We start from the raw sequence: 24629 nt of genomic DNA on the forward strand, positions 1-24629 counted from the left end.
TAGATATAAAAACTGAGTGGCAGTTCACATTAAGAAGTCTCTGTCCAAAGCCATCGCAAGCTCTCGGATGTGCGACAGTAACTGTATGAAATATAGCCGCTTGTCAAATTAATGGCGGGATGATAGGAACCATCTTTTTTTCAAGGAATTTAGTTGGGAGAGAGAGAGAGAGAGCGAGCGAGAGCCAGTGGTTGAAACATTATTGTTTAGAGAGGACAAATACATCTCTTGCTATAGCATTGTGGGTGTATGTCAGTAGTCACAGCTACAACATGGTTGAACTAAAAACTTGACTAACACTGTCATTAACATAGATTTGTCAGATGTTTAGAGGAACTGGTAGGACTATATCATAGACGCTAAGAAGCAGCAGATGGTGTGGATCCTGATAAAGGTGCTGCTGAGGTAGATAATGAGGTAGATAAATTCATGCTAATGATGGGATTGAATGTCTTGGAATTATTGATGGTGCTTAACAATTATTACTATGCTGATGGCATGACACATTTCAATATGAGAGGCTGCTATTCTGGTTTGGGGGTTGGTGGCACCTGCACCAAGGTGAAAGACCTGAGAGACAAAAACTTTACAATGAAGTGTCCGGTCGTGTAACCTGAATGGTGTTGGTCTAGGAGTTCATTATAGAATACATATGTACTCAGGATTTTGAAAGAACAATGGTCCATAGCCTTGGGGTGAAAGGAGTGAAGAGATATTGGTCTGTAATAATGAATTGTGTTGGAGTCAAAGAAGAGAAAACAAAGGAATGATTATTTTATGTACAGTGAGTGAATGCTGAGAGTTAACGTGGATCTTGTGTCCTAAGGTGTTACAATGGACATAAATAGAAACTGAACGATACGATCAAATCAAAAATTACTGACAAGGAGTATTTTTTATAATCAGTGGGAGCGACCTTCTCTTTATAGTAAAATACCAGAGAAATGCTAAAAATGTTTTAGATTTTTAAAATTAGGTAGCGCATTTCTGAGATTTCGTGACAGGACCTGACGTGCACATACCAGGGGAAAACCTCTTTTCATTGGTGCATTTGATGCTGCAGCTAACTGCTGCCTTGTCAACTTCTTGGTTTTCTTCCCATTTAGACAATCGGGTTGGTTGCATATTAATTAACTCAATTTCGGAAAAAAAAACGTCTGAAACCTGCGATAGAGTAGTTATCTCCTGAGTGCACTTTACTCCGTTTTTTCAGCGGAAAGCTCTAGTTGTCCATTTACCTCGTACAAACAGGTTGACAGGCAAGCAGAGCGAAATTCACGCCCCTGGCTACTGGCCTGCATTCTATCATCTAACAAACTTGCCAACGATTGGCGAGAATTTCATCGCCTTTGGTAATTTCAGCCAATCACAGGGGCCGAAGAGCTACTGGTGCTGTACAATGGGGAAGACAATCCGGTGATAGCTGCTACAGATGGAGAACAGACGAGAGGTTTGAGCGAGACAGGGTAAAGGAAAACAAAAATAAAATCACCATTAAACCACGAGGTAAGCAGTATATGCTTTTAAAATACACCATTCGCACTGTAGTGACGGTTTAGTGATAAATTGGAGTGAAGTACCATTTTTGTGCATTAAAAGTTGCCGTACGCAGCCATCCCGCCGCTCCACCTTACGCTGTGTTTACTAACCGTCGGAGAGCCGCCGCTGCGTTAGCCAGCCTGCTAACGGAATTACCTCTGATAAAACTGCTATCTCTCCAGTTTGCCCGTCGTTGTCGCATCGTCAAAGTGGGCGCGGGTGGCATACAAGCCGTTTTTAAGCGTTGTTACTGGCTTGCAGCCTACCATTGTGGGTGTGTGACCTTTTCCAGTCTCATCACTATAGTAGCTGCTCATCTGACAGATTTCGGAAGGTTACCTGTATTTTAAGGGACTCCACCTCCGCCGCATTCGTTTAACGACCGTCTTTTTAAAGATTTCGGACTATTTGTCGTCACCCGATCACCAAATGTCAGTGAATGTCCAAAACTGTATCTTTGAGAGTTGTTTTAGCTAATGAGTGTTGAATCTAATGTTCTGCTACTAGTTTATTTGTGTATTTGTTACATTCATGTTCATATGTGACTGGTTAGTCAGCCTGTTGGTGCACGTATTTAAATTTGTACACATAGGACGCCTGTCCAGTTAGGCCAAACATTTGCTTTGGTTAGCTGGATGACTATTTTTAGCAACAAATAGACTCAATAAGTCTGTTTGCTTGACGCCTGAACCTATCGTTTTAATGTAGTGAAAAGTGCTGTTCTGCCTTGACCTGCCGTGGTAACGGGATAAATCCATCGGTTTAGCGGCGCTCTGGGCCCGGCAGGTCGCAACTTGCTAGCTGCCCGAAGTCAGACCAGGCACATGCATACTTAGCTAAGATGCGTAACCTCTATGCATTCTGTCGAAGGCCAAACTTGATGAAGTAAGGTCTGCAGAGGTGCTGTAATATTGGTAGCTAATCATACCTCAGTCTGGCGGACGATTTACACATCACATCTTAGTATTTCTCTCTTCTCAATAATGGATCCCTTCTAAATGTACACTTAAATGAGCTTGTAAGGCGTTTTTTTCCCTGAATTGGTAGTTGCCATTTAATCCTAATTTATCACTCCTTGCTAAATTTTTTAAAAGTTTATTTTTGGGTTGCCAGGCCTGCAGTATCCCCAGGAGATACATGTAAAATGATTTATTCAGTACTCTCATTTGCATTTTCGGAGGTGGTGTTGATAAATGTGCTCCTTAGCTGTCTGTCATAACTTGTTTGTCTAGTGAGAGAATTCAGGTGAAAGGGGTTGCTTCAGTGCTCATCCCTGTGACAAGGAAACACAGGAGGAGAAAGACTGAAAATTATTATTATTGATTGAATTGATATGATCTTCCTCATCCCCCAACAGTATTTGATCGTTTATGGGCAGGAACTTACCTGGACATGCTAGACTGTTTGAGAGTTGTCCGTTGCTAATATGGAATGAGCATTGAATGATCGCATGAAGTGATTTGCAACCTAGTCATTGAAACCAAAGGGCAAGAGTTGTCTAGACACAGAATCCAGAATAAGGACAACTGCACAATAAGGTATGGTTGCATGACCCCAATATTTTGTAGAAATTGACTGTGGGGTTAAAATGTTTGGTAATTCATCTCTTTTGTAATGTGAGATGGTGCCATGGCTCTAGAGAAGATGTTAGTGCTTTGACGGGCCATGAAAGCTGAGTGGCAGCCTCAGTCTCTGCCCCTGGTACAGTTGGGCAGTGTGCTTGAATTCAATAAGTAAATGACGACTGGTTTTATCTTCCTTCCCTCTGATCTGCACCAGCTGTTGGTAGGATGCCTGGCACGCAGCTGCTGAAGGGTAACGTCTGTTGGTGCTGCTTTGCAGCTTGGAGACACTGCTGTGCTCACTTGACTGTTTTCACTTCACCTTTAGTTCTCTGTTACTTCCAAGGTTCTGCTGTGCCTTAAAATTGAGATTTTGAAAGTTAAAGATGACTAGTTAATTTATAATTTGTAGATCAGTTCAAGGTGCACATAGCAAATTAAATTAGTTTCGAAGTTATTAAGATGTCAAACCTTCTTTGTAGCATTATTTGGTAGATATGAAGGTCTCCTGACTTCAATCTTGCACCTGTGAAATTTTGTCATGACTGACATCCTGACTAGTGTGTTGTTGAAATGTTTTATTTCAAGCATGATTCCTGTCGTCCAGGTGCAGTGTCTCGTCACTGTATTTTCCAATATACTTTCGACAGTCCTGAATTTTTCACTCACTGCTTATTAGCAAATATTAAATCAACCAGTTAGGAGTAGTCAATGATTGAAAATGCAGTGAATCTGCAAGAGGCTGATACTCATTTCATTAATTAATTTTTGCTAGCTAGCTAGCAGGTATGCTTGCCTTTTAAAAGTTTACCACTGGAACCATTGAGGTCCATAGGCAGGGGCTCCAGACTGCGACGATTTATTGAGAGTTAAGATTATATGTGGCCGCATTTGTGTGAGTGTATGATGATCATTAGAATGTTTCACTCTGGCATGGGTGCTGCATTAAATTTGTTTTTTTTCCTCCTCCTTTGGCTTAGTGCTACCATTGGAAACGTTAGTCAGGCAGTAAAGTAGATGTAGCATTTCTGATTTTTAGCAAAGTTTTTGTCACTTGATTTTGAAGATCTAGAAGATTTTCTTTCATACTAATTCTTGTATTTGCACCTGTTTTAATGTATTTCATTCCTTTTCAGATTTTGTGTGTGTGTGTGTGTGTGTGTGTCCGTCCTGCAATGGTCTGCCGTCCCATTCTGGGTCTATCACCGCCTTGTGCCCTACCCTGGGGTTTGAAACTCCCACAGCCCTGATCAGGATAAGTGGTTAGGGGATGGATGAATGAATTGGTTCATATAGATTAAGTTCCTGTTTGTGTTCTTATTTTATCTATGTTTTGAGTAATCATCTTCAAAGTGCAAATCTTCGCAGTGCTCCAAGAGTGCCTTTGCCATTCTCAAATGCTCACGCTTCCCTGAGTTTGTCTAAGAGCAGTTAGTGAAGGAATGCATTATTTTCCATGTAGTATTAGAATTCAGAATTTGCGGCTGCAGGTACTTAGACTTGTCAGGGGGAAGTGTTTAGTAATGTTCAGTAACTAACTACACTCAGAACTGGTGGGTTGCCCAAGCCTTGCCTTGTTGTTGAAAGTAGTCATTTTATACTCTCAGAAGGAATTCTGTTTTTAATAAATTCCAGACCTTGCTGAACATAAAGCAAAGATTGACAGAAGAGGCTGTTCTTTTTCCTCAGTTCCCTTTGCCTCTTACACCCAATTTGGGAAGGAAATTTCAAGTATTTTTTTGGTCATATATGCCCTGCCTGCTGCAGTTCTTTCTGGCGAGTTCCTCCCCCACCTTTTCTGGATTGGCGCTAAGGCGACTCCATACACATGGGCCTGTGAAATAATCCCCCTGTGGGGAGGTGTCCGTCACCCGTTCAGCCGGCTCATGTTAAGGTGGCAGAACAGGTGACAGAGTCTGTTACCATAACATGATGCCTCGACTGCTGCTCCCTGCTCTGCAGCCACATTGGCTCTGCAGCTGTTGCTGCCATTTGCTGGGTCAGGCATGCTGTCCTGTGGAGGCAAGTGATGCACAGCTTCTACTGCTGTCCTGAGCATTTCTGGGTCTGCATCATTACTATAAAATGATTGTAACTGTATTGAGTGGGGTGTAATATTTCTTTTATAGTTATCCCTTACCATAAAGCATATTTGCAGCAATTTTTTTTTTATTAAAAATGTTCATTTTGGGACAGTTTTGTTAGGTTATTTGAGTAGTAGAAGCCTGAAAATATTTCCTCCCAGTTCTGATTATGAAAGCTCTTTGTTTTCCTTTGAGCAGTCTGACCACAGTAATGCACATGGCATATATGCGTTTCACAAACCCTTAAATGAGAACCAAACCTGCCCTTAAATTGCATTGTGTTTTCCTCCAGCATCTTTGTTCATTGGGTTATGCATGTTTTCCCCCATTTAATCAAACTACATTTAAACTCACAGAAAAGCTTGACATTCTAGCATAGAATTTTATAATATGCCTCACTTGTCATTCTTCAATCTTTTTGAGTTTATTAAAATATAAAATGCCTTATTAATCATTAATATCATGCTGTTCCAGTTTTTGTAGTTGTCCTCCATATAGTAATGATAATTAACAGCATGATTGCAAATAATGTCTACCAAAGGGAAGCAAATTGTCTCGTGATCTTCCCAAGTAATATTAGAGATAAAAAGTCAGCTAATTCTTCTTGTACTGAACTTTTATCGATGTTGTAATTTATGTTTTGGAGATTCAAGCACATTCTTTTTATGTCTGCGTATATCTCCTCTGATTTTCGAGTGCTTCTCAAATGGACCAGACCTCTTTTTCCATAGTGACAGACTTCAGCTTGTTATGGGACATCCCATGAGTTCCCAAGCCGTCTTGTTGATAACATGCTGGGTTTTTCTCATGGTCTCTACCCAGTGGGGTGTGCCAAGGGGAATCCTTATGAAATGTCTCATTGACCTCAGCTTGAAATTTCGGGGGTCTTTATATTTCCAGACTCCTTACCCTTTCTCAGAGAGTCCAGCAACCTTGCAGTAAAACCTCATTTCTGTTGCTTGTACCCACAAACTTGCAGATTGACCATTATAAGCTGGGAAGCTTGTCTTAGAACTTAAGCATCACTCCACCATGGACCTTCCCTGTGTCCCCAGAACTGCAGTGATAGAAATGATCCTCCTATTAATCTTGTGTTCTCTCTTACCATTAAGCTCCTGCCTAAAGAGCAGACCCTCCCCTTCGCCCAAAAGGAGCTTTCCAGTCTTAGATAGTACTACAGCCTCAGATTTGGAGGTGCTGATTCTCATCTATGCCACGTCAAACTCTGCGTCAGATCTCTCAGATGGAGATCCTGATTGCAAGAGGCCAGAAGCACATCATTAGCAAATAGCAACGATGTAATGTATAGCCCCCACAGCAAATGTTTGTCCAGTCATAGTTGCACCTTGTTATCCAGTTCATGAAAATCACAAATGTGAGGTGGCGAGATGCACCCTTTCCAGAGGTGAACACGCCAAATAGATTAGATTATGTGTAGATTATAATTGAGAAAGAACTCTTGTTATATCTTTTTGAAGGCTGATAGGCACACAGTATTGGCTTGGGTACCCCATATTCCTGAAGCTCTTCCCACAGTATCATATGCCTTCTCCAAGTCCACAAATTACATATACCTTGGTACATCTTTAAAAAAAACCCTCATACAGCTGTATGAGGGAGAAGAGTTGATCCCCTGTTCTGCAGTGAGGCTGGAAACGACATTGTTCCGCCTGAATCCTGGTTTCCACCATAGAGTAAAGTCTCTTCTCCTGTACTCTGGCGTAGGTTTTCCCAGGGAGGCTGGGAAGTGTGATCTCCTGTCGATTTAACACACCTGGTGCCCCCTCCCTCCCATGCACTGATTGAGGCTTTGAATACGGTCCGTTTCCACTCTATGGTCATCTTACAATCAGATTTGAAACAGTTTTTTTTTTTTAAAAAAAAGAAGGCTAATTGGTCGCCACTGCTTTTCAGTTGCTACACGTGAACAACAATTCACATGATTTCTATCATAATAAACTTCAGCTGCTCAGCTTGTATCTCCACAGCCTCCGGAGGCCTTTCATTATGGGGATCTCCAGTGTAGGAGAACCTCCACTCCCAGTAAAGTGGTATATATCTATAAATATACCTTTCTGCCGCCCATGCTAGCTCAGGCTCTGCCAGAGAGGCAGTGGTCTTTATTGCCAGGATCTGAATCATCTGTGTCCTCCTAATATCTGCCAACCAAAAGGCACTCTTCATCCCACCATTCATCTTGCAGGTGGTGAGCCTAATGCTAAGCTTGTGATCCTTGGAGTGTGTTTTTCTACCCTATTTAAGTTCAGGGGAACTATTGCCTTTTGCAGTTTTACTTTTCATATGTTAAGTACCCATAAGGACTATAGGGTTGGGTAATGTCAGCCTAATTGGCATATGATGGTGTCAAAGTGATACTTCACAGTGGACAATAACAACATCAGGGGAAGAGTTTGGTCATCTTGTAAAGGGAATCTAATTTTTGATGGCTTTTTTTTTTTTTAAGTTTTTTTTATTTATTAAATGACTTCGTAAATTCATTAAGTACTTAATTACTATTAATTCATTGCTATTTCGGTCTTTTCCACATTTGAGGCCATTCACAGCCCATTCTCGCCTACTCACCCAGTCTTTAATTACTTTTTCCTCCATATTTGCCAGCCATGAGTCTCAAATCGCATACTTCAGTACTTGTCATTTTGAGTGTGTTAGTGAATGTGCTTCTGCACTCAAAATAGCAAGTTTAAGCACTAAAGTACGCGATTTGAGACTCATGGCTATGCTTACTAATCGTAATGGTGTCAACAGACCTGGTAGCTAAAAAATATAATAATTTTTTATATATATATATATATATATATATATATATATATATATATATATATATATATATATATATATATATATATATATATATATATATATATATATATATATACATACATACATACATACATACATACATACATACATACATACATACATACATACATACATACATACATACATACATACATACATACATACATACATACATACATACATACATACATACATACATACATACATACATACATACATACATACATACATACATACATACACACCATACTCTATAAAGTATGCTGCTCTTCTGTTTTTCCTAAATAAATGTGTGATTGGGAACAACTTCATTCCTTTATCTAGATTTCTGGTAATATTTTATTTGTCTTTATGGCTGTTATTTACTGGGGTTGCCAAATTGCCTGTTGGTGTGCCGGTGTGTGTGAATGGTGAGTATGGCCTGTCATGGGTTGGTGCCCCATCCCGGGTCATTCCCCTTGCACCAGTAGCTTCTTGGACCAACTCCGGAACCCCCCCCGCACCAACAACCCCAAATAGGAGAAGTAGTTACAGAAAATGGATGGATGGGGCAGAAGAAAGATGTCAACGTCAACTAATGACGTTAGTCCTGGTTAATAGTATAACGAATAGGAATAATTTCAGAGGGGTTTAGCAGAAAATGGGAGAGCTCGCTCCATAGGCAAATTTTTAATTCTTAGGTTTGAAATACAAATAAAGGCTTGCCTGCTTATTTACCGAGGCAGATGGAAACCAAGTACATTTTTTAAATAATTTTGTGTGTGCACCTGGCAGAGACACTGGAATTGTCAATGTGCATGGGGGGGGGGGAGGGGTCGCGATGCTGGTTCAATGTCAGGTTGTCTGTCAGCTCAACCCTAATCAGGATAGTGTGTGTGTGTGTGTGTGTGTGTGTGTGTGTGTGTGTGTGTGTGTGTGTGTGTGTGTGTCTATATATATATAAATTTTTTTTTTTTTTTTTTTACCATATGTCCCTAAAGCATCCTCACTCGCAGGCCAGCAGTGACTAGGGAATGAATCCCTGTTATCCGCATGCATTGTACTCTGTAGCCCGCAGAAAGGACCAATAGGCCTTCCCCCAGCCACTATTCTCCCTTGAAATTCAGATTTACATTCTTTGTAAACATGAATCGTCACAAAGTGTTCTGCGATCATCTGTGTGAAAATGTTATTCACATAAAATTTTCATGGAAAATTTGAGCAGTCTAAGGATGATGCAGCAGTCTGTTTTGGGAGGGAGAGTCAGCTGACTGTAAAATTAATCTACCTCGTGTTTCTGTTGTAGATATATATATATATATATAAAAAATATTCCATTTTGTTCCCTGGGCCAATGTGTCAGCAATAGTCCCAAAATTTTGTCAGACTCTGTTCCTTTTTATCCTTTGTTCTTGAGAGACAAGTTTGATTTCCTAGCTCCTCTGTTTTTGTACTGTCCCTGCCTGGTTCCTGGTTCCCTGAATAGGTGATTTCTTGACCTAATAAACCTTTCATTTGTCTCAAAGTCCCTGTGTCTTGTTTTGTGTTCGTCTAAACCACGGCTCTTCAAATCTGGACCTTGATTCCAAATCCAGCCTTTGTTTTCAGTTCTTCCCAGGTAGTTGTTTAATAATTACCGATTTCTGATTGGTCAGGGGGGGCGGCATGGTGGTGCAGTGGTTAGCACTGTTGCCTCACACCTCTGGGACCCGGGTTCGAGTCTCCGCCTGGGTCACATGTGTGCGGAGTTTGCATGTTCTCCCCGTGTCGTCGTGGGGTTTCCTCCGGGTACTCCGGTTTCCCCCCACAGTCCAAAAACATGCTGAGGCTAATTGGAGTTGCTGAATTGCCCGTAGGTGTGCATGTGTGAGTGAATGGTGTGTGAGTGTGCCCTGCGATGGGCTGGCCCCCCATCCTGGGTTGTTCCCTGCCTCGTGCCCATAGCTTCCGGGATAGGCTCCGGACCCCCCGCGACCCAGAAGGATAAGCGGTTTGGAAAATGGATGGATGGATGGATGGATGATTGGTCAGAGGCTTCACACCTGGCTCACATGTAAAGGAAGGCTGGAAAACCAGCAGTACTCGGACCCCGAGGACCGTGATTTGAATAACCCTGGTCTAAACCACAGGTGCTCTCATAAATTGGCATGAAGAATGTTCACATTTACATTATGTTTGAATTCAAATCAATACTGTTGTTTGCAGTTAATATTATGACCAATAATTAACTGACTACATATGTAACAGATTTGCTTTGAGTGATGGTTCTTAAAGATGTGCTTTTAAAAAAAAAAAAAAAAAAATTATATATATATATATATATATATATATATATATATAAATAAATAAATAAATAAATAAATAAAAAAATCTCAGTCATAAATCAATTTGCAGAATCCCTGGCCTCAGAGAGTAAGTCTGGGTAGAAGTAGTTAGGAAGAAACCTCATGGAAGGGGAAAGAAACTTTGGGAGATGCCATACTCAAGGGGGAAACATGACTGAATAGAATTATTTTTCTTAATTTGCTTGTGGAAGTACTGGGTTGTCTTAGAAACTTCTTTAATGACAGATATGTGCCCACATGCCTCTGTGCTTAGAGGTGCTAGACTTGGTGTCAGACGGTATTCTTGCCAAATGTCCAGATCTTTTTGGATGTCCTTTGAGCATTTTTATTGTCAAACATATTTGATACTTTCTATTTCTGGTCCAAATGCTTTTGTGTGTATGAATTTTATATAGCTTTTATCTTCCCTCAGTAGGAGAGCAGCTGCGGAGGGTATATGCAGATAGGTGTATGAGGCTTGGGAGACCTGAAGACAATGAATGTTCCATCATTTATGTAGCATGAGACTTTGAAGCCCACAGTGGGGTAGGAGGGATACCATGTACTGTGTCACTGGAGGTTTTATCTCTCTTCCCATTGGCTACTGTTTGCCCCCCTTAGGGCTATCGATTTGACTTTTGACTTTCATGAATCACAACCATTGTGCATTTGGAAACTTAGACTTATGCACTTAATAGAAACCATGTCTTTGGGATGGGCTTCAATTCGTCCATCCATAAATTTCCTCATTCATTTAGAATGTTATATGAGTGCAATGTACCTATATCATGACGTGTGACTGCACTGCTGGGAAAAGGTATTTTCACTTTAAATCGTAGGATTCTGAATCAGCATTTGCGTCGATTTTAAATCTCCATAATTTACCGTGTAACAGTTTGAGACTTTTGCTTTTGATACCAAAACTCTGTTTTCGAACATTCTTTGCTCATTTTGTCCAAATATTTATTAATGTCACACTTTGATAATCATCTGTTTCTTTGTTTCATAGGCGTAACGGAGAAGCCAGCCTATTCTTCAGGGAAGTCCCTGGAAGAATCAGCCATGTCTCAGGAGAACACAGACCAGGTGCAGCAGCCATGTGCTGCCTTTCTTGAGGATTCTTCTCAGGTCTGCACCTCCATTATGGTAGCGGAGGAGGACGGCAGGGCTGAGGAAGCTGAGGAACCACAATCCAGTGCTCCCCTAGAGATAAACCAGTTGTCCCCAGTAGATGCAGAGTTGGGACAAGCTGGTGATCAACCAGGCTCCAACTCAAACTGTGATGGACTTGAGGAGGAAGATGCAGGAAATCTGACCCAAGAGCTGGAATCGGTGTCCTCCCAGCTGCATACTGGGCTGGATCCAAGTAATTCTGCTGAAGGGGAACTAGAGTCGTCTGTGTTTTCCTGTGAGCACTGTGAGCGGCACTTCTCTACCAAACAAGGCTTGGAGCGACACACACACATTCACGTCTCTGTGAATCGTCGGATGCACACATTTAAGTGTCGGTACTGCAGCAAGCCCTTTGGCTCACAGGTTGGCCGTCGGCGTCATGAAAGAAGGCATGAAAATGGACCTATGAAAAAAATGGCTCTAGTCTCAGGGCCTTCAAAATCGCTTAGTCAGCTCAGTTCGCAGTCTGACAGTTCTGGCCCAGACCCTGTGACCGGTTCTGACAGCGCAGGTGTCAATGGATCTCCAAGCTCTGCCAATCCCAAAGTCAGCTCTTCAACGCAAAAGGTCGCTGTTATGGCGGAAGCACGACGGGCCCCCGCAGTGGATGACAGTGGTGAATCCAAGGAGCTTCACCCTTGTAAATACTGCAAGAAGGTTTTTGGCACTCACACCAACATGAGGCGGCACCAGCGGAGGATCCATGAGCGCCATCTGCTGCCCAAGGGCATCCGAAAGAATGGCACTCTCCTGCAAGAAACACAGCTGCAGAAGCAGCCCCCTCCAGAGGGGTCCCCTGATGCCAGTCCGCCGCCAGTCTACGTGCCCAGTGGTGATGTGGAAGATGAGGGTGGTCAAGAGGAATACATGGTTGACATATCCAACAACATCTCTGAAAACCTTAGCCTGTATATTGATGGAAAAATCCTGTCGACCAGCACGGTCAGTAACTGTGAGGTTATTCAGGTAGACTCAAGCTCTGTTGCTTTATTTGGTCTGGATGCTTTCATTATTAGCCCGGATCAAATCAGTCAGGTTCTCAAAGTAGACACTGCAGTTTGTACGGTAAAAGAGAATCCTGCCCAACCTGTGTCAAAAAGAAGAACTGCTACACCACCTCTTCCCCCTAACATAAAAACGGAGTTGGACTCTATACCAGTAATATCCTCCTTATCTTCTCCCTCATCGTCGTCGTCACCGTCATCATCTTCATCTGTAGTTGGCACCAGCTCTTCTCAACCCACAGAGACATTAGCCTTTCAGAAAGAAAAAACACTATATCTCTCACCTAAGCTGAAACAGCTCTTGCAGACACGTGATGGATATAAACCTACCTCGACTCTGATCACAGATGGTCACAGACCAGGTCCACCCCCACCCATGGCTGCTTTGTCTGCAGGTTCAGGGAGGTTCAAGAGAAGGACAGCTTCTCCTCCTAACTCTTCGCAGTATAACCCTGTTGGAAGCTCAAAGTCAGAGGCTGTGGTCTCTCTTGGGTCTAAGGCACCAAAGATAGACAATCAGGGCAGTTCCCCAACTCAAAGTTCAAGCAATGATGAGAGAGACACTGATAGTCCACCTGGAACAGACCTCTTTATATTAACAACTGAAGACTGGCCAAACTCGAGGAGTGTCGGCAGTTCCTGCAACCAGCAGCCCTTGGACCTTTCCAGTGCTGTCAGTAAAAAAGATGAGGGTCAGAATAATGGTCCTGGAGAAATTGTATTGGATTTGAGCATGCATAGGAAGACCTCCACCGAACCTGAAGTAAAGGGAAGCTTATCCACACAGCCTCTACTCAAGAAAAGAAAACCAGACACTAGTGTTTTGGAGAAGGTGTTGTTAAATGAGTATGATGGATTGGAGGTGGCTGTAGAGGAAAATACAGGCAAATTGGAGACCTCTCCGGGAGTGGTTGAACCTACAACACAGTGTTCTCCTGACAGCCACTCCCATAATTCTGAAGAACTTTTATCAGAACAAGTTGTTGTCTCTGTCACACGTCAGTCGCCCCCTCCTTCTTTAACTCCTGTTACCATGCATTCCCCTTCCCCCTGCAGTCCAGCTGTAGGGTCACCAACTCCTCCCCCTCCTGTTCTGCCCTCTGCTTCTTCTCCACAGCCCCTGTCTGAATCTACAGAACTTCAGTCCGCTTCCTCCCCAACCCAGAAATCTCTTCCAGACCTATCACCCAACATATCCCCTAGACCTCTTGAAATTAATCAGGGGAAGCTGTCACCTGTCTCAGAACAGGACACTAGCGTTATGGTGCAAAACGTGGTAAATTGTGCAAATTTATATCAGTTAGCTGAGCCCCTGAGTTCTTCAGAACCAAAAAGCCATACATTTCTTACAAATCAACCTTTTAACCAAATGGCTTTACATACAGCTTCAGAATATTCTTTAATTGGTGGTTCTTCCTCTACGGCTATAACAAATTGCAATATTAGCTCTTTTAATGTTACTCATAGGGCAGTTGTTATTGAATGTACACTTTCCATTGAGTCGTCTCAGAATCTCGTGTCTGCTCCAGTCACTGTTCTTGAGAATCCCCCTACAGATAACTTGATCGTAAACCAGGAGACAAAACTGGAAGAGCAGCCGAAATCTCATTCCCACACTCCACCACATTCTCTTGACCCTCCTGTATACCTGCCCCCCTCATCAGAATCGGCAGTCCCTTCTGTGTCCCAGGCTGTCATACCTGAAAGTCTAGCACCTTCATTGGCCCCGTTGTCTGGGCTATCTGACTTATCTGAAGGTGATCTGAAGCTTGATGACCCAGTTGCAACTTCAGCTGACCCACCTGATCTGGCACCTTCAAGTCCACCTTCTGCCTCTGAGAGGACATCTGACAAGGTGGAGTTCTTGCAGAAAGAAACTTTCTCGAAGAGTTTTATGTGCAATGTTTGTGAAAAGCCCTTCTGCTCCATAAAAGAACTGAGTCACCATATCTCTGAGCATGCAGAAGAGTGGCCATTCAAGTGTGAGTTCTGCGTGCTGCTCTTTGGAAAGGCTGATGCTTTGCTAGAGCACCGTTCATCCCTCCATGGTGTTGGCAGGATCTATATATGTAGTACTTGCTCAAAGGAGTTTGCCTATCTTTGCAATCTGCAACAGCATCAAAACGACCTTCATCCTGGTCAAAACTGCACATACTCAGAAGTGGAAAATGGGAAGCTGAGACCTCAGAATCACAATGGTCCTGTGATGGAAAATAGGGAGACTTCAGCTGGGGATGGTCCCTACAGCAATGTAGCCAGTGACGTGAAGAAGGAGGATGATCTCGATGACTCCACGGAAGAGCTGTACACTACAATAAAAATCATGGCTTCCGAAGGAGGCAAGCCGAAAGGTCCGAACGTGCGGCTCGGCATTAACCAGCACTATCCCAGTTTTAAACCCCCGCCGTTTCCGTATCACAATCGCACCCCTGCTGGCTCTGTTGCCTCCGCCACCAACTTCACTACCCATAATATCCCACAGACGTTCACCACAGCCATCCGTTGTACTAAGTGTGGCAGGAGCTTTGATAACATGCCAGAGCTGCATAAGCACATTCTGGCCTGTGCGAATGCCAGTGATAAGAAGAGGTACACCCCTAAGAGGAACCCCATCCCCTTGAAGGAGTTTGCGAAGGCACAGAATGGAGTGCTTTCCCCAACCGCAGCGGCAGCTGCCAATGCCGGACAGAACGCCTTCCGGCGGATGGGCCTCTCCAAAAGGCTCAGTCTCAACCAAGATCCGTCTTCTAAGGTGAAGCTGAATGCGCTTATCCCCAGGAAAAACCAGCTGGCTCAGAAGGCTATTTTGCAGAGGAACAAGCAGTCTCTCATAGCCAAGAGGAGCTCTGTGAAAGTGGAGGAGCAGCTCTACGTTTGCCCACACTGCAATAGGGAGTTTACTTACCGGGGCAGCCTCAACAAGCATGTGGCTCTCAACTGCTCAATGAAACCTGTTTCCAAAAAGTCCAGGAAGGTAAAAGCTGGCAGCCTGCCTGTCAGCCAGGATCGCAATGGTAACCTCCGCAGGCGAGCAGTAGATTCCGGAATTAAGCAACAAGGGCCAGTCCTTGTGCCAAAATACTTGGGAAAAACCAGAACTCGAAGTTCTGGGCCTGGAACCGCTGTTCCCCTCAAGCCTCACCCCAGCAAAGGAAAAATGGCAGTGCAGGCTGTTCAGCTGAAGAGGCCCGCCTCCTTGCCAGCGGCTCTTGTTCCTTTCAGCAAGAAAAGTAAAGCCACCCTGAACAGCAATGTTGTGATGCTGCAGCCGTCTCCTGCACTACCCTCTGTGCTTCCCCCGGTGCCCATGAGATCCCAGCGTGGCGAGCCGGACCCACCTAAGAGACTGGCCGAAGGGAACCTGCCATCACAACCCAAGAAAGAGGAGCGCTTGGCTGTCATGACGCGTATGAGGTCAGGTGGGCCAGTCACCCGCAGTCTACAACTGGCCAATAGCAAGACACCTGCTGTGTCAGAGGGAGAGATGCCCAACTGAGAACGCAGAGAACCTCAGGTAATGACATGCCTAATTAAATATAAGTAAATGTCCATCCATCCATCCATTTTACAAACCGCTTATCCTACTGGGTCGCGGGGGGTCTGTAGCCTATCCTGGAAGCAATGGGCACGAGGCAGGGATAAGTAAATGTATGATGTTATTATCATTAAACTGTTTGTTTGCATGATCATTTATTAATTTTACAATGAATTGCTTTAATGTAACTCAAATGCTCTTCTGCAAACAGGACCCTTCAACAAAATTTCCTGAGTAGGGCAAAAGGGGCAGTGCTGCTGGTCGACCATCCAAGACCATGGGAGGAGGCGGTGGAAGGGGAGATGTGGCAGGACGTCCACAGACCCAGGTCCCGCTGAGAAGCAGTGGACTCCAGTATGCTGGTTGACAAAGGGGACACGTTGTCCGTGCCGCGGGCAGACCCAGTGGGTTTAAGACTTGCACGCTTGTGAGCATGTGGTGTATCCTAAAGATGGCTTCGGCTCTTTGCCGCTGTCGTGTAAGTTCCCCTGTGCACTTTTGTAAAAAATAAACCTTTCACGTGCTAGATTTGTACATTGAGATTATACTGATGATGCTTTAAAAAATACTCCCCCCCCATTACTTGACCTGTATAGAACACAATTAGTCTCATCAAGAATAATTGCTGATTTTACTGCAAGTGGCAATCATTATGTGTTGTGCACAATGTCTACATTGTTTGCTTGTTTTGTCACCAGTTTTGTGTTCCGTTTCTCATTCAGGCCTTTTTATAATGTCTAGTAATGCATGCCATGAATATGAGGTATGACTTAAAACAACACTGTTATTTGTGAAAACCACCTCCATTTCTGTAACGTTTATTGGTATGAACATCTGTAGTATATAAGAAATATGGTGTACATTTCTTAAATATTACTGATATCTGAATGGTTTAGAATGGTATTTATGCTACAGAATCCTGCATCTAATGCTAAGAAAGCTGCCTCTTTCCCTCAGGCAGGATATTGGAATAGGCAGAGAGACTCCCGTGCTGTTGTCCGCGAGGGACAGTCACAGTTCTGGGTAGCCAGTGTTTCATGATGACTGAGCAGCCTCACTCTGAAGGCAGCAATCAGGCCCCATCTCGTGTAATGATTACCTTCTCTGAAATGCGCGTTTCTCATGCTGAATGAATACTAAGTCTACCAATTTACGACACTACTCCTTAACTGTCAGCTCACTGCTGAAATCACTGAGTATTTTCATTTCAATATATTTGTTTTTAAACCTGTATGTTGCATTAAGTGTATTACAGTATTTTTTATTGTAATGACAGTACCTTGGTCTAAATACTCTGACATCAGTCATGGCTTCAGAGGTGAGTAAAAGTCATTGACTTTAATGAAGAATCCCGACACTGTGGTTGTGGTTGTATTTGTTCACTGTTCACCTTTTGATTTTCAAATAATTGTAGTGCTTTTTTAAAACAGCATTTATTGTAGGTAGAACTGCTCTCACTGCACTCAGAAGACGGATATGATGTTGAAGACACTTGAAAATACCTTCCTAAACAGACTCCAGAATAATAATTCATAGTATACCTCCCCCCAAAAAAAACAAACTGCCCCCAGAGCTTTGACCTAATGCCACATAGATTACTGATTATTGGTTATTTTTTTTTTCTTATATTGACATGATGCTGACAAGGCAGTGGTTTCCTTCCGTTTTTTCTGCAAGTTGCTTTTTACAGTACGAGAAATGATCGAACCTTTTGAAAATTCATTTTCACAGCCCAACCATATTTTGACTTCAATAGCTGAACTTTCTGAAAATTGGAAAAAAAAAAAGATGGAGAAAAGATGAGACTATGGAGGAAGGATTTGGTATCTTTGTATGAAACATGGGTGGGTAGCTGTGCGGCGTGAAGGATTAGCAGCACGCTTTGGCCTGGTGTGTTGTGACATCAGGCAGTTCTGGTGTCAGCAGTAGGGAATCGTCTAGCAAGTTTGGACATACTCTGCTGTATAAAATTAATCACAATGATTATTTTTCTTTATAGAGAATAAACTTTTAAAGGCCTGCTCCGTAAACACAAGAACTCTTCAGTGGCTCATGGAGGCAGGATGTGGCTGAGTGGGCTAAGTCACTGTGCCTGTCATCAGGAATTTGCTAGTTCAAGCCCAGCCTCGGCACGTCTGCGGGTCCTTCAGCCGGGCCTTTAACCCTCCCTGGGTGCTGCTATGGGTGGCTGCCCTTCACTGCCAGCTTGCTCTCACTTACAGGGAGCAAGCTGGGGGAGGCATAAAGAGAATTTTCCTCCAGGGGTCAGTAAAGTATCTATTAAAAAAATATATATTGCCATTGAAGCTGATTTTCCGTCTTAGCCGCACAGACGATGAGGATGACAGGGTCACTTCCCCAGGAAAAGGTGAAGACGTCTCACATCATGACCGAAAGGGTGGAGAGGATTTAGTTTTTTCTGGAGGTGTGTAGTTATTGAGCCAGATGAATCTACCTCTGAAGCACTTCGAACTGATGCGTTTTGAAAAGTTCCTCTTTTGCTGTTTTGAGAGAATCTCTGCACTTTCAAAACTGTCATTCCCGTTAACCGCTGGGCCGCCTGGGCGTGGCCACAGAGGAGGGGTTCACACCTGTAACATAAGTGACAAATATGTTAAAAGCCTTTAATTTTTATTCAGATTTGTTTGTCTTTGGAAATGATTGTTGTCCGATCAACACATGGTTTTATGTAGAGTTTGTAGAGTAAATGGGGACATTTTAAAGGTTTGAAGAGGTACACTGGGTAGGGAACTGCCCGAATATCTCCACATGTGTTACACAGACTGTTGGAATTGAAGTTATTAAAATATGTTTTTCCCTTTTACTTTTTGTTGCTTTTTCTTGATGTCTGTGAATGATGTTTATTTTCGAAATTTTACATTTAGTGTAAAGGTAGCCAGAAGGCTTTACCTAGTGTCTTAGCCACTTATCACTCTGCCTGGTGACTGTTAATATGTCTCTTTCCAATAATGTGTTTTTTGCTGGTTTTATATCTGTGTTCCTTTGTTGTTTTTTCCTTTCAGGGCTTGGAAGTCATGTTGAGCTTATGGGTGTACAGGCAGGGCCTGCATCTCCAGGTCATGCTGAGATCTATCCATGTTCTGTAATTGCTCAAATATGAAACTGGATCACGCAGGACCCTTTCATTGGCTCTTCTCCAACATCGTCCTGCTGGTTGGTAGCCGTCCATCGACCATCAGGCTCTTCCTCGTCCAGCAAAGCCTGTCCTGCTGGGTTTTGGATCTGCCCTTTTCAGTAGACGGCTGTTGTTCAGCATATTGTAGCTGTTCCACTGTGGGAAGTCGATTGCAGTAAAATGACCGTCAGCTTTACTTCCTCCCTTGGCAGTGAATCGGGCACTTTTCACTTCTCCCTGGGAAGCTCCTGAGCCAGATGTGATAAGGTAGTGTGGGAACAGGTTCTCCTGTGAAGATATTCCATAAACGGTGCTGTAGTTACGAGTACGTCACCCATCTTCTGAACTATACTTTGAGTTTTGTTTGCATTAATTAAGGAGCTATACTTAAAGAGTAACACATTTGGTTCAACCGCCTTATGGCTACAGCCACTGCAGTGACCAACTTACTGAAGCAGCGTGAGGACTGAGCTTCAGTCAGACTCCTCCTGGTCCATGTTTGTGTTTGGATCATCTGCCTTGCAATGAGGAACCTGCCTGGGTAAGACCTTATGATCTCTAACCACGTGAGCAGTCCAGAGGTCGGGCATGGGGATGACGCCTTTATCAACCTCTCCAAACAGGGCTGGCCCGCTTAAAGCCACGAGGGCCGTAAATGAAACCCCTGGGGGGTGGTCCTTGTCGACTGGATGGCTTCATAGCAAAGACGGAGTCTATCACGTCCGGTTAAGTAAATGATCTGTCAAATCATGTGATTACAAGCTTTTGGTAGAACTGGGAGGAGGCTGCCTGGGACTGGAGGTAGGGTCCACTGGAGACTAAACTCAGGCTAAAAATGCCAAGTGAGCCAACTACAACAGGACAGTTATTTTAGGTGAGTTTATGTTCCTGGTATCTGGATAACTGTAATGATTGATTTGAATCTTCGGATCCACTTCTCCTCAGTTGTGGTGGTGTCTGCAATGCACCCGTGAGGGAGAAATACCTTCATTAGAAGTGGTCATGATGGGCCAGAGCGTAGAAATGCTGAACGTGTAAACGCACACAAACGCAGCCTTGATGAGGAGGAGTGTTGCCACGGGTTACCGGTGGCTGCGATAAATTCAGGATGCAGCACCTCTTTAAATGATAAGGAGGAGAAAATGTATTATTGGTTGTAAAATGGACCTGTTGACTGAAGCCCAAGTTTGAGTGCCAGCTCAGTTGCTGTAGCTGTGTTTGTCATAATAATTTCCCCTGCGGCTGGGATGGACAGCTCAGCTCATGCAGCGTTTCGGCTCCGGCGAGGTGGTGGTGGGTTATTTGGGGAACACAGGGATTGAAATGCAGGCAAGGCTCTGTTGCGGGTGCTTTTATTAAGCCGAAATGCTTAAGTAATTCATTCGTCAGGAAGGGTGTGTGTGTGTGTGTGTGTGTGTGTGTGTGTGTGTATGTGTGTGTATATATATGTATATGTATATGTATATATGTATATGTATATATATGTATATATGTATATGTGTATATATATATATATATATATATATATATATATATATATATATATATATATATATAGCACTGATGTATAATATTACTCTAAAGTCTAATTCATTTACACCACCTGCTGCTGGGGAAAATGTGTTTTGCTTATTATTCGGATTCAAGAAATATGCTTCTGTTTGCCCTTGTGAGTTTTACGTGTCATTGCTATTCAGAGCGCGCCAGTCGTTTGTGGCTCATTAGCAAACCAGGGGAGCGAAACATTGCGGCTCTTGAGGGTGATTCCTCTTCGTTAGTGTGGTCACATCAGTAAGATCTGCATCGAAGGGGGCTGGCAGTTTGTTAGTATGGAACTGATTGGCTCACTTTGGATCACTTACTGTCAGTTCAGACTGATGAAACCATTTCATTTTTCAGTTAATTTAACATTGCTCTGTTGCATAAACAAGGGTCTATCTATCAGTAACATTACCATCCATTTTCTATACTTGCTTGTCCTAAGCAGGACTGTGGGGCTTTGCCAGAAGCTACAAGCACAAGATTGGGAGTAACGCATCACAGGGCAGTCACAGCTTGTTCGGCAGGTTTTTGCACTGGGTGGGGTTACTGGGGAACCCGGAGGAAACCCCATTACAGCCCCTAGAGTCAGGACAGAGACTCGGTGTGAGGCACCAGTGCTAACCACTGCACCACCGTGCCATTTCACATTACAGTAACTTTCGGTTGCCATACTGGCATTAAGTCAGGAAGTACACAGACCATTCACTGCTGAACTGAGAAGTAAAAAGATTATCCAGGATTATCCTAACCTTAAAGCGATAACTTTCACTTTCACTTTTGATGTACATTTAACTTAAAGAGCATGAAATATTGTAGCTTATGGCACAGCATAATTATATTAATCCAGTAATTAGTAGTATTGGATGGAGCAAATGTGCAATATGATGCAATAAGTGTAATAAAATCCATGCCGAGTTAAGTTTTGGTGCATTTGAATTTTTGTTTAGCTTCCAAGCAGTTAATGTAATGATGCTTAAAAATGTTAAGACGTAAGAGTAACCCTGTCTGAGCCAAGTGCACACTTCACATTTGTGCTTTCTTAATTATCTTATTAGTGTTTTTATCCAAAGTGTCTTACACAACTGTAGGTGTTTGCATAATGGCAGACAACAGTTTTTGTGCTCCTGCAAGATGGCAGTGGTGCTTTCTAGCAAAGTATTCAACACATTTATTTTGAAGAGTATTTCTGTCCTCTGTATTTCTGTTACATTTTGATGCAGCACACCTCTCACACTCCCGACTGGGTTAATTGCGACATGTTTGGCCTAGACAAAGGGAAAATGGTCCCAAAGAAGCTAGGGCAAGTGGTGTTGGTACCAGTCCGGATGGTGAATCATAACAGCAGCTGCATTAAGAAAGCTCATAAAAATGTTCAAAAAGTGCTTGTGTTTTCAGTAAGTTGAATTTAGCTGGTTCATAACTACGGCTGCATGGCTGTCTGCTACGTCTTGTGCAGTTCCAGTCTCTGCAGCAGATTATGAGCATAGCCGGGAATATCGGGACCCCTCTCCCTGCCGTCTGTGAAATGCGTGAAAATAGCTGCATCTGCAGACACCCCAGAATGGTGAAAGACATTCTTCTGGGCTTTTTGATCCTTCACTGTAACAGGGGAGCTTCTTCCGCCTGCCGGCCAGATCCACCCTGATGAGAAACGGCGTTTTCCTTTAGGCTGTCCAGCTCCTCATCTCTCCGCTGACCCACACACACACGCCAGGGACTGAGACCTGTCTGCCCCTTACACCACATCCCTAAGCCTTCAACTACAACTTCCCAACAGCATCTCAGCAGAATAACACCCTGCTTTGTGTTTGTCTATCTGTTCGCCATTGTTGCTGATGCTGCTAAAGGTAATTCATGTTCTGGTCTTGTGGAAAAAGAAATGCGTATGTACCCCATGTTTGTATTTATATATTATCTATATGGCTGTGGTAGTTATGCATGCAAAGAGGCGTATACAGTATATGGTTTATTCTAAATATGTTGTCTGTAAATTGGATGCATGATTTATAGGGGTGTGAATGACGAGCAAATGCTTTTTCTAGTTTTATATTTAAATCTACCTGTACGTCATCGCAAATTGGACGGTAGCCCCAGTGAAGTGAGATTTCACAGCCTGATCCTATACAGTGAGATGATGAATCTTGAATCTTGAAGCCCCAGCAGATAACCCCCCCCCCCCCCCCGGATCCTTTGCTTATGGGTCTGTTCCCTTCATTTTGTGGTATTAGTGGGGTTTTTTTTACCATGTGATCTGTGCAGACACAGGGTTTCCATGAGGGGTCCATTTATGTGCTGCTACTAGAGATGCAGCCGGGTCCCTCAGTCACCCGCTGTCAGGATGAAACATGGCTGCAGAGGAGCCAGAACAGCTGGGCCGAGCAGTCCGGACCCCCCCGAGCAGAGCAGAGTCGTGATACGCAGGTAAACGCCTCTGGCCCTGGCAACAGCAACACCGTGGAAAAAAAAAATGCACTGGCGTTTTGGGAAATGCAGCACTGCTGTGTTCAATCCGAGTTTAAACCAGAGTTTGTACAGAGTTTAAACCAGAGTTTGTACAGTTGTACACGGAGGTGAGGTGTGACCTGATTTAACATTTTAAAATGAGTCTTGGAATCATTTTGGGTATATGGCTATGAAATAGAAAATAAATGGCATATGGTCTAGAGAGGAAAGAGAATCTGCTTCTCGTCACCTGTGACTTTGGGTTAACAAACGCAATACTGCATTTTAGACTGATACACGTGCAGCTGTGAGATGTTGTGCATGTACGTGTAACAGACCTGCCATGTTTTAGACAGCCCGCAAGTGCAGCCGCGATGTTGGGTGCATGAATACAATGTGCTGTGCTTAAGCTTACGGCATTGGCTGTTATGGCTGCAAAGTTAAGGCTGAGATTTTGTTGAAATACCCAGAACATCAGTGCGAAGCTGATTCTCTTCACCTTTGCGGTGCTGCCAGCGAATGTGCCTTCCGGATTATCAGAGCTTTGTTCCAGCTCCTAGGAGGGTGAGATTAACAGATTTCTATCCTTTTCTTCGTCACGCACTAGAGGGACTGGCAGTATTGTAGTTATTTTACGCATAGTGCATTTTCTGGCGCATGTTTTTCTGCAGGTTGTGTTCCGGTGCCACGAAGCCCCGTTAATCGCCAAAGAGGGACTCGCTCATTGCATCTCTAGTTGCTTCTGATAAAGCTGCATTTTGCACAGCTAAAATAAATCATGTTTTTTTTAAAGGATGAGAGGGTAATGACAAATTGTCATGGATGGAAGGCATGATAAAGAGGAAGAGGGAAAAAGGGGAGGAGTGGAGGAGAGGTTTAGAACCCTTCTGGTGATTGATTGCACACTGTCTCTGAATTGCATGGCCCTTGAATATAGGGCCAAATGAAAAGAAGGTTTTTCATCTTTGTCAAGCACAGCTCACAGTTAGACGGCTTCCTCTGGTTCTCCTGTTTGGGCTTGTGTCACTTCTGGTGCCCTGAACGTGCCACTTCTAGAAATCAATTGCATCCAAAGCTGAGAAATTGCAGGATCTCGCAGGGCCTCAAGGGGGCAGTGTTACTGACCCTGTTTTGGACGTGTTCGCAGTAGCAGCTGTGTGTGTTTGCTGTTGTTGAAAGGGCTGTGGACTCTTGCAAGGTGCGGCCTGGCTTTTCCCAGAAGCACGCTGCACCAGTTTGTGGTGTAAACAGCTGGCTCCTTGTAAATCATGCCAGGCTTAAAACAACTTGAGTGTCACCGAGCAGCCGGCCGTATGTAATCAGCTGCTGCATGTATCTCGGTAGGCACCGCACGTCTCGGCACAAGCGGGCTGCAGTTCCTTTAGGCTTTGTTTGCAGTTCAGCGCTTGCTCGCTGTAGTTCAGTGATATTTCGCCGTACATTCTGGCCAATGTCAGACTGTGTACCAGCTATCTGGTTCTAATACGAC

General features: G+C 43.5%; 1 protein-coding gene across 1 annotated transcript; it reads left to right on the forward strand.

The window, feature by feature from the left end:
- The first annotated feature begins 1111 nt into the window (after positions 1 to 1111).
- Positions 1112 to 18844, forward strand: prdm2a (PR domain containing 2, with ZNF domain a). Its single transcript, XM_049017206.1, has 3 exons — positions 1112 to 1506; positions 11318 to 15999; positions 16232 to 18844. Exon 2 carries the CDS (start codon positions 11371 to 11373, stop codon positions 15979 to 15981), a length of 4611 nt encoding a protein of 1536 aa, XP_048873163.1. The 5' UTR covers positions 1112 to 1506; positions 11318 to 11370; the 3' UTR covers positions 15982 to 15999; positions 16232 to 18844.
- The last annotated feature ends 5785 nt before the right edge of the window (positions 18845 to 24629 follow it).

This window comes from Brienomyrus brachyistius, chromosome 6 (genome assembly GCF_023856365.1).
Source record: "Brienomyrus brachyistius isolate T26 chromosome 6, BBRACH_0.4, whole genome shotgun sequence".
NCBI lineage: Eukaryota > Metazoa > Chordata > Actinopteri > Osteoglossiformes > Mormyridae > Brienomyrus > Brienomyrus brachyistius.

Excerpts from the sequence above, each read along its gene's own strand:
- prdm2a (XM_049017206.1), top strand. The coding sequence starts at position 11,371 with ATGTCTCAGGAGAACACAGACCAGGTGCAGCAGCCATGTGCTGCCTTT.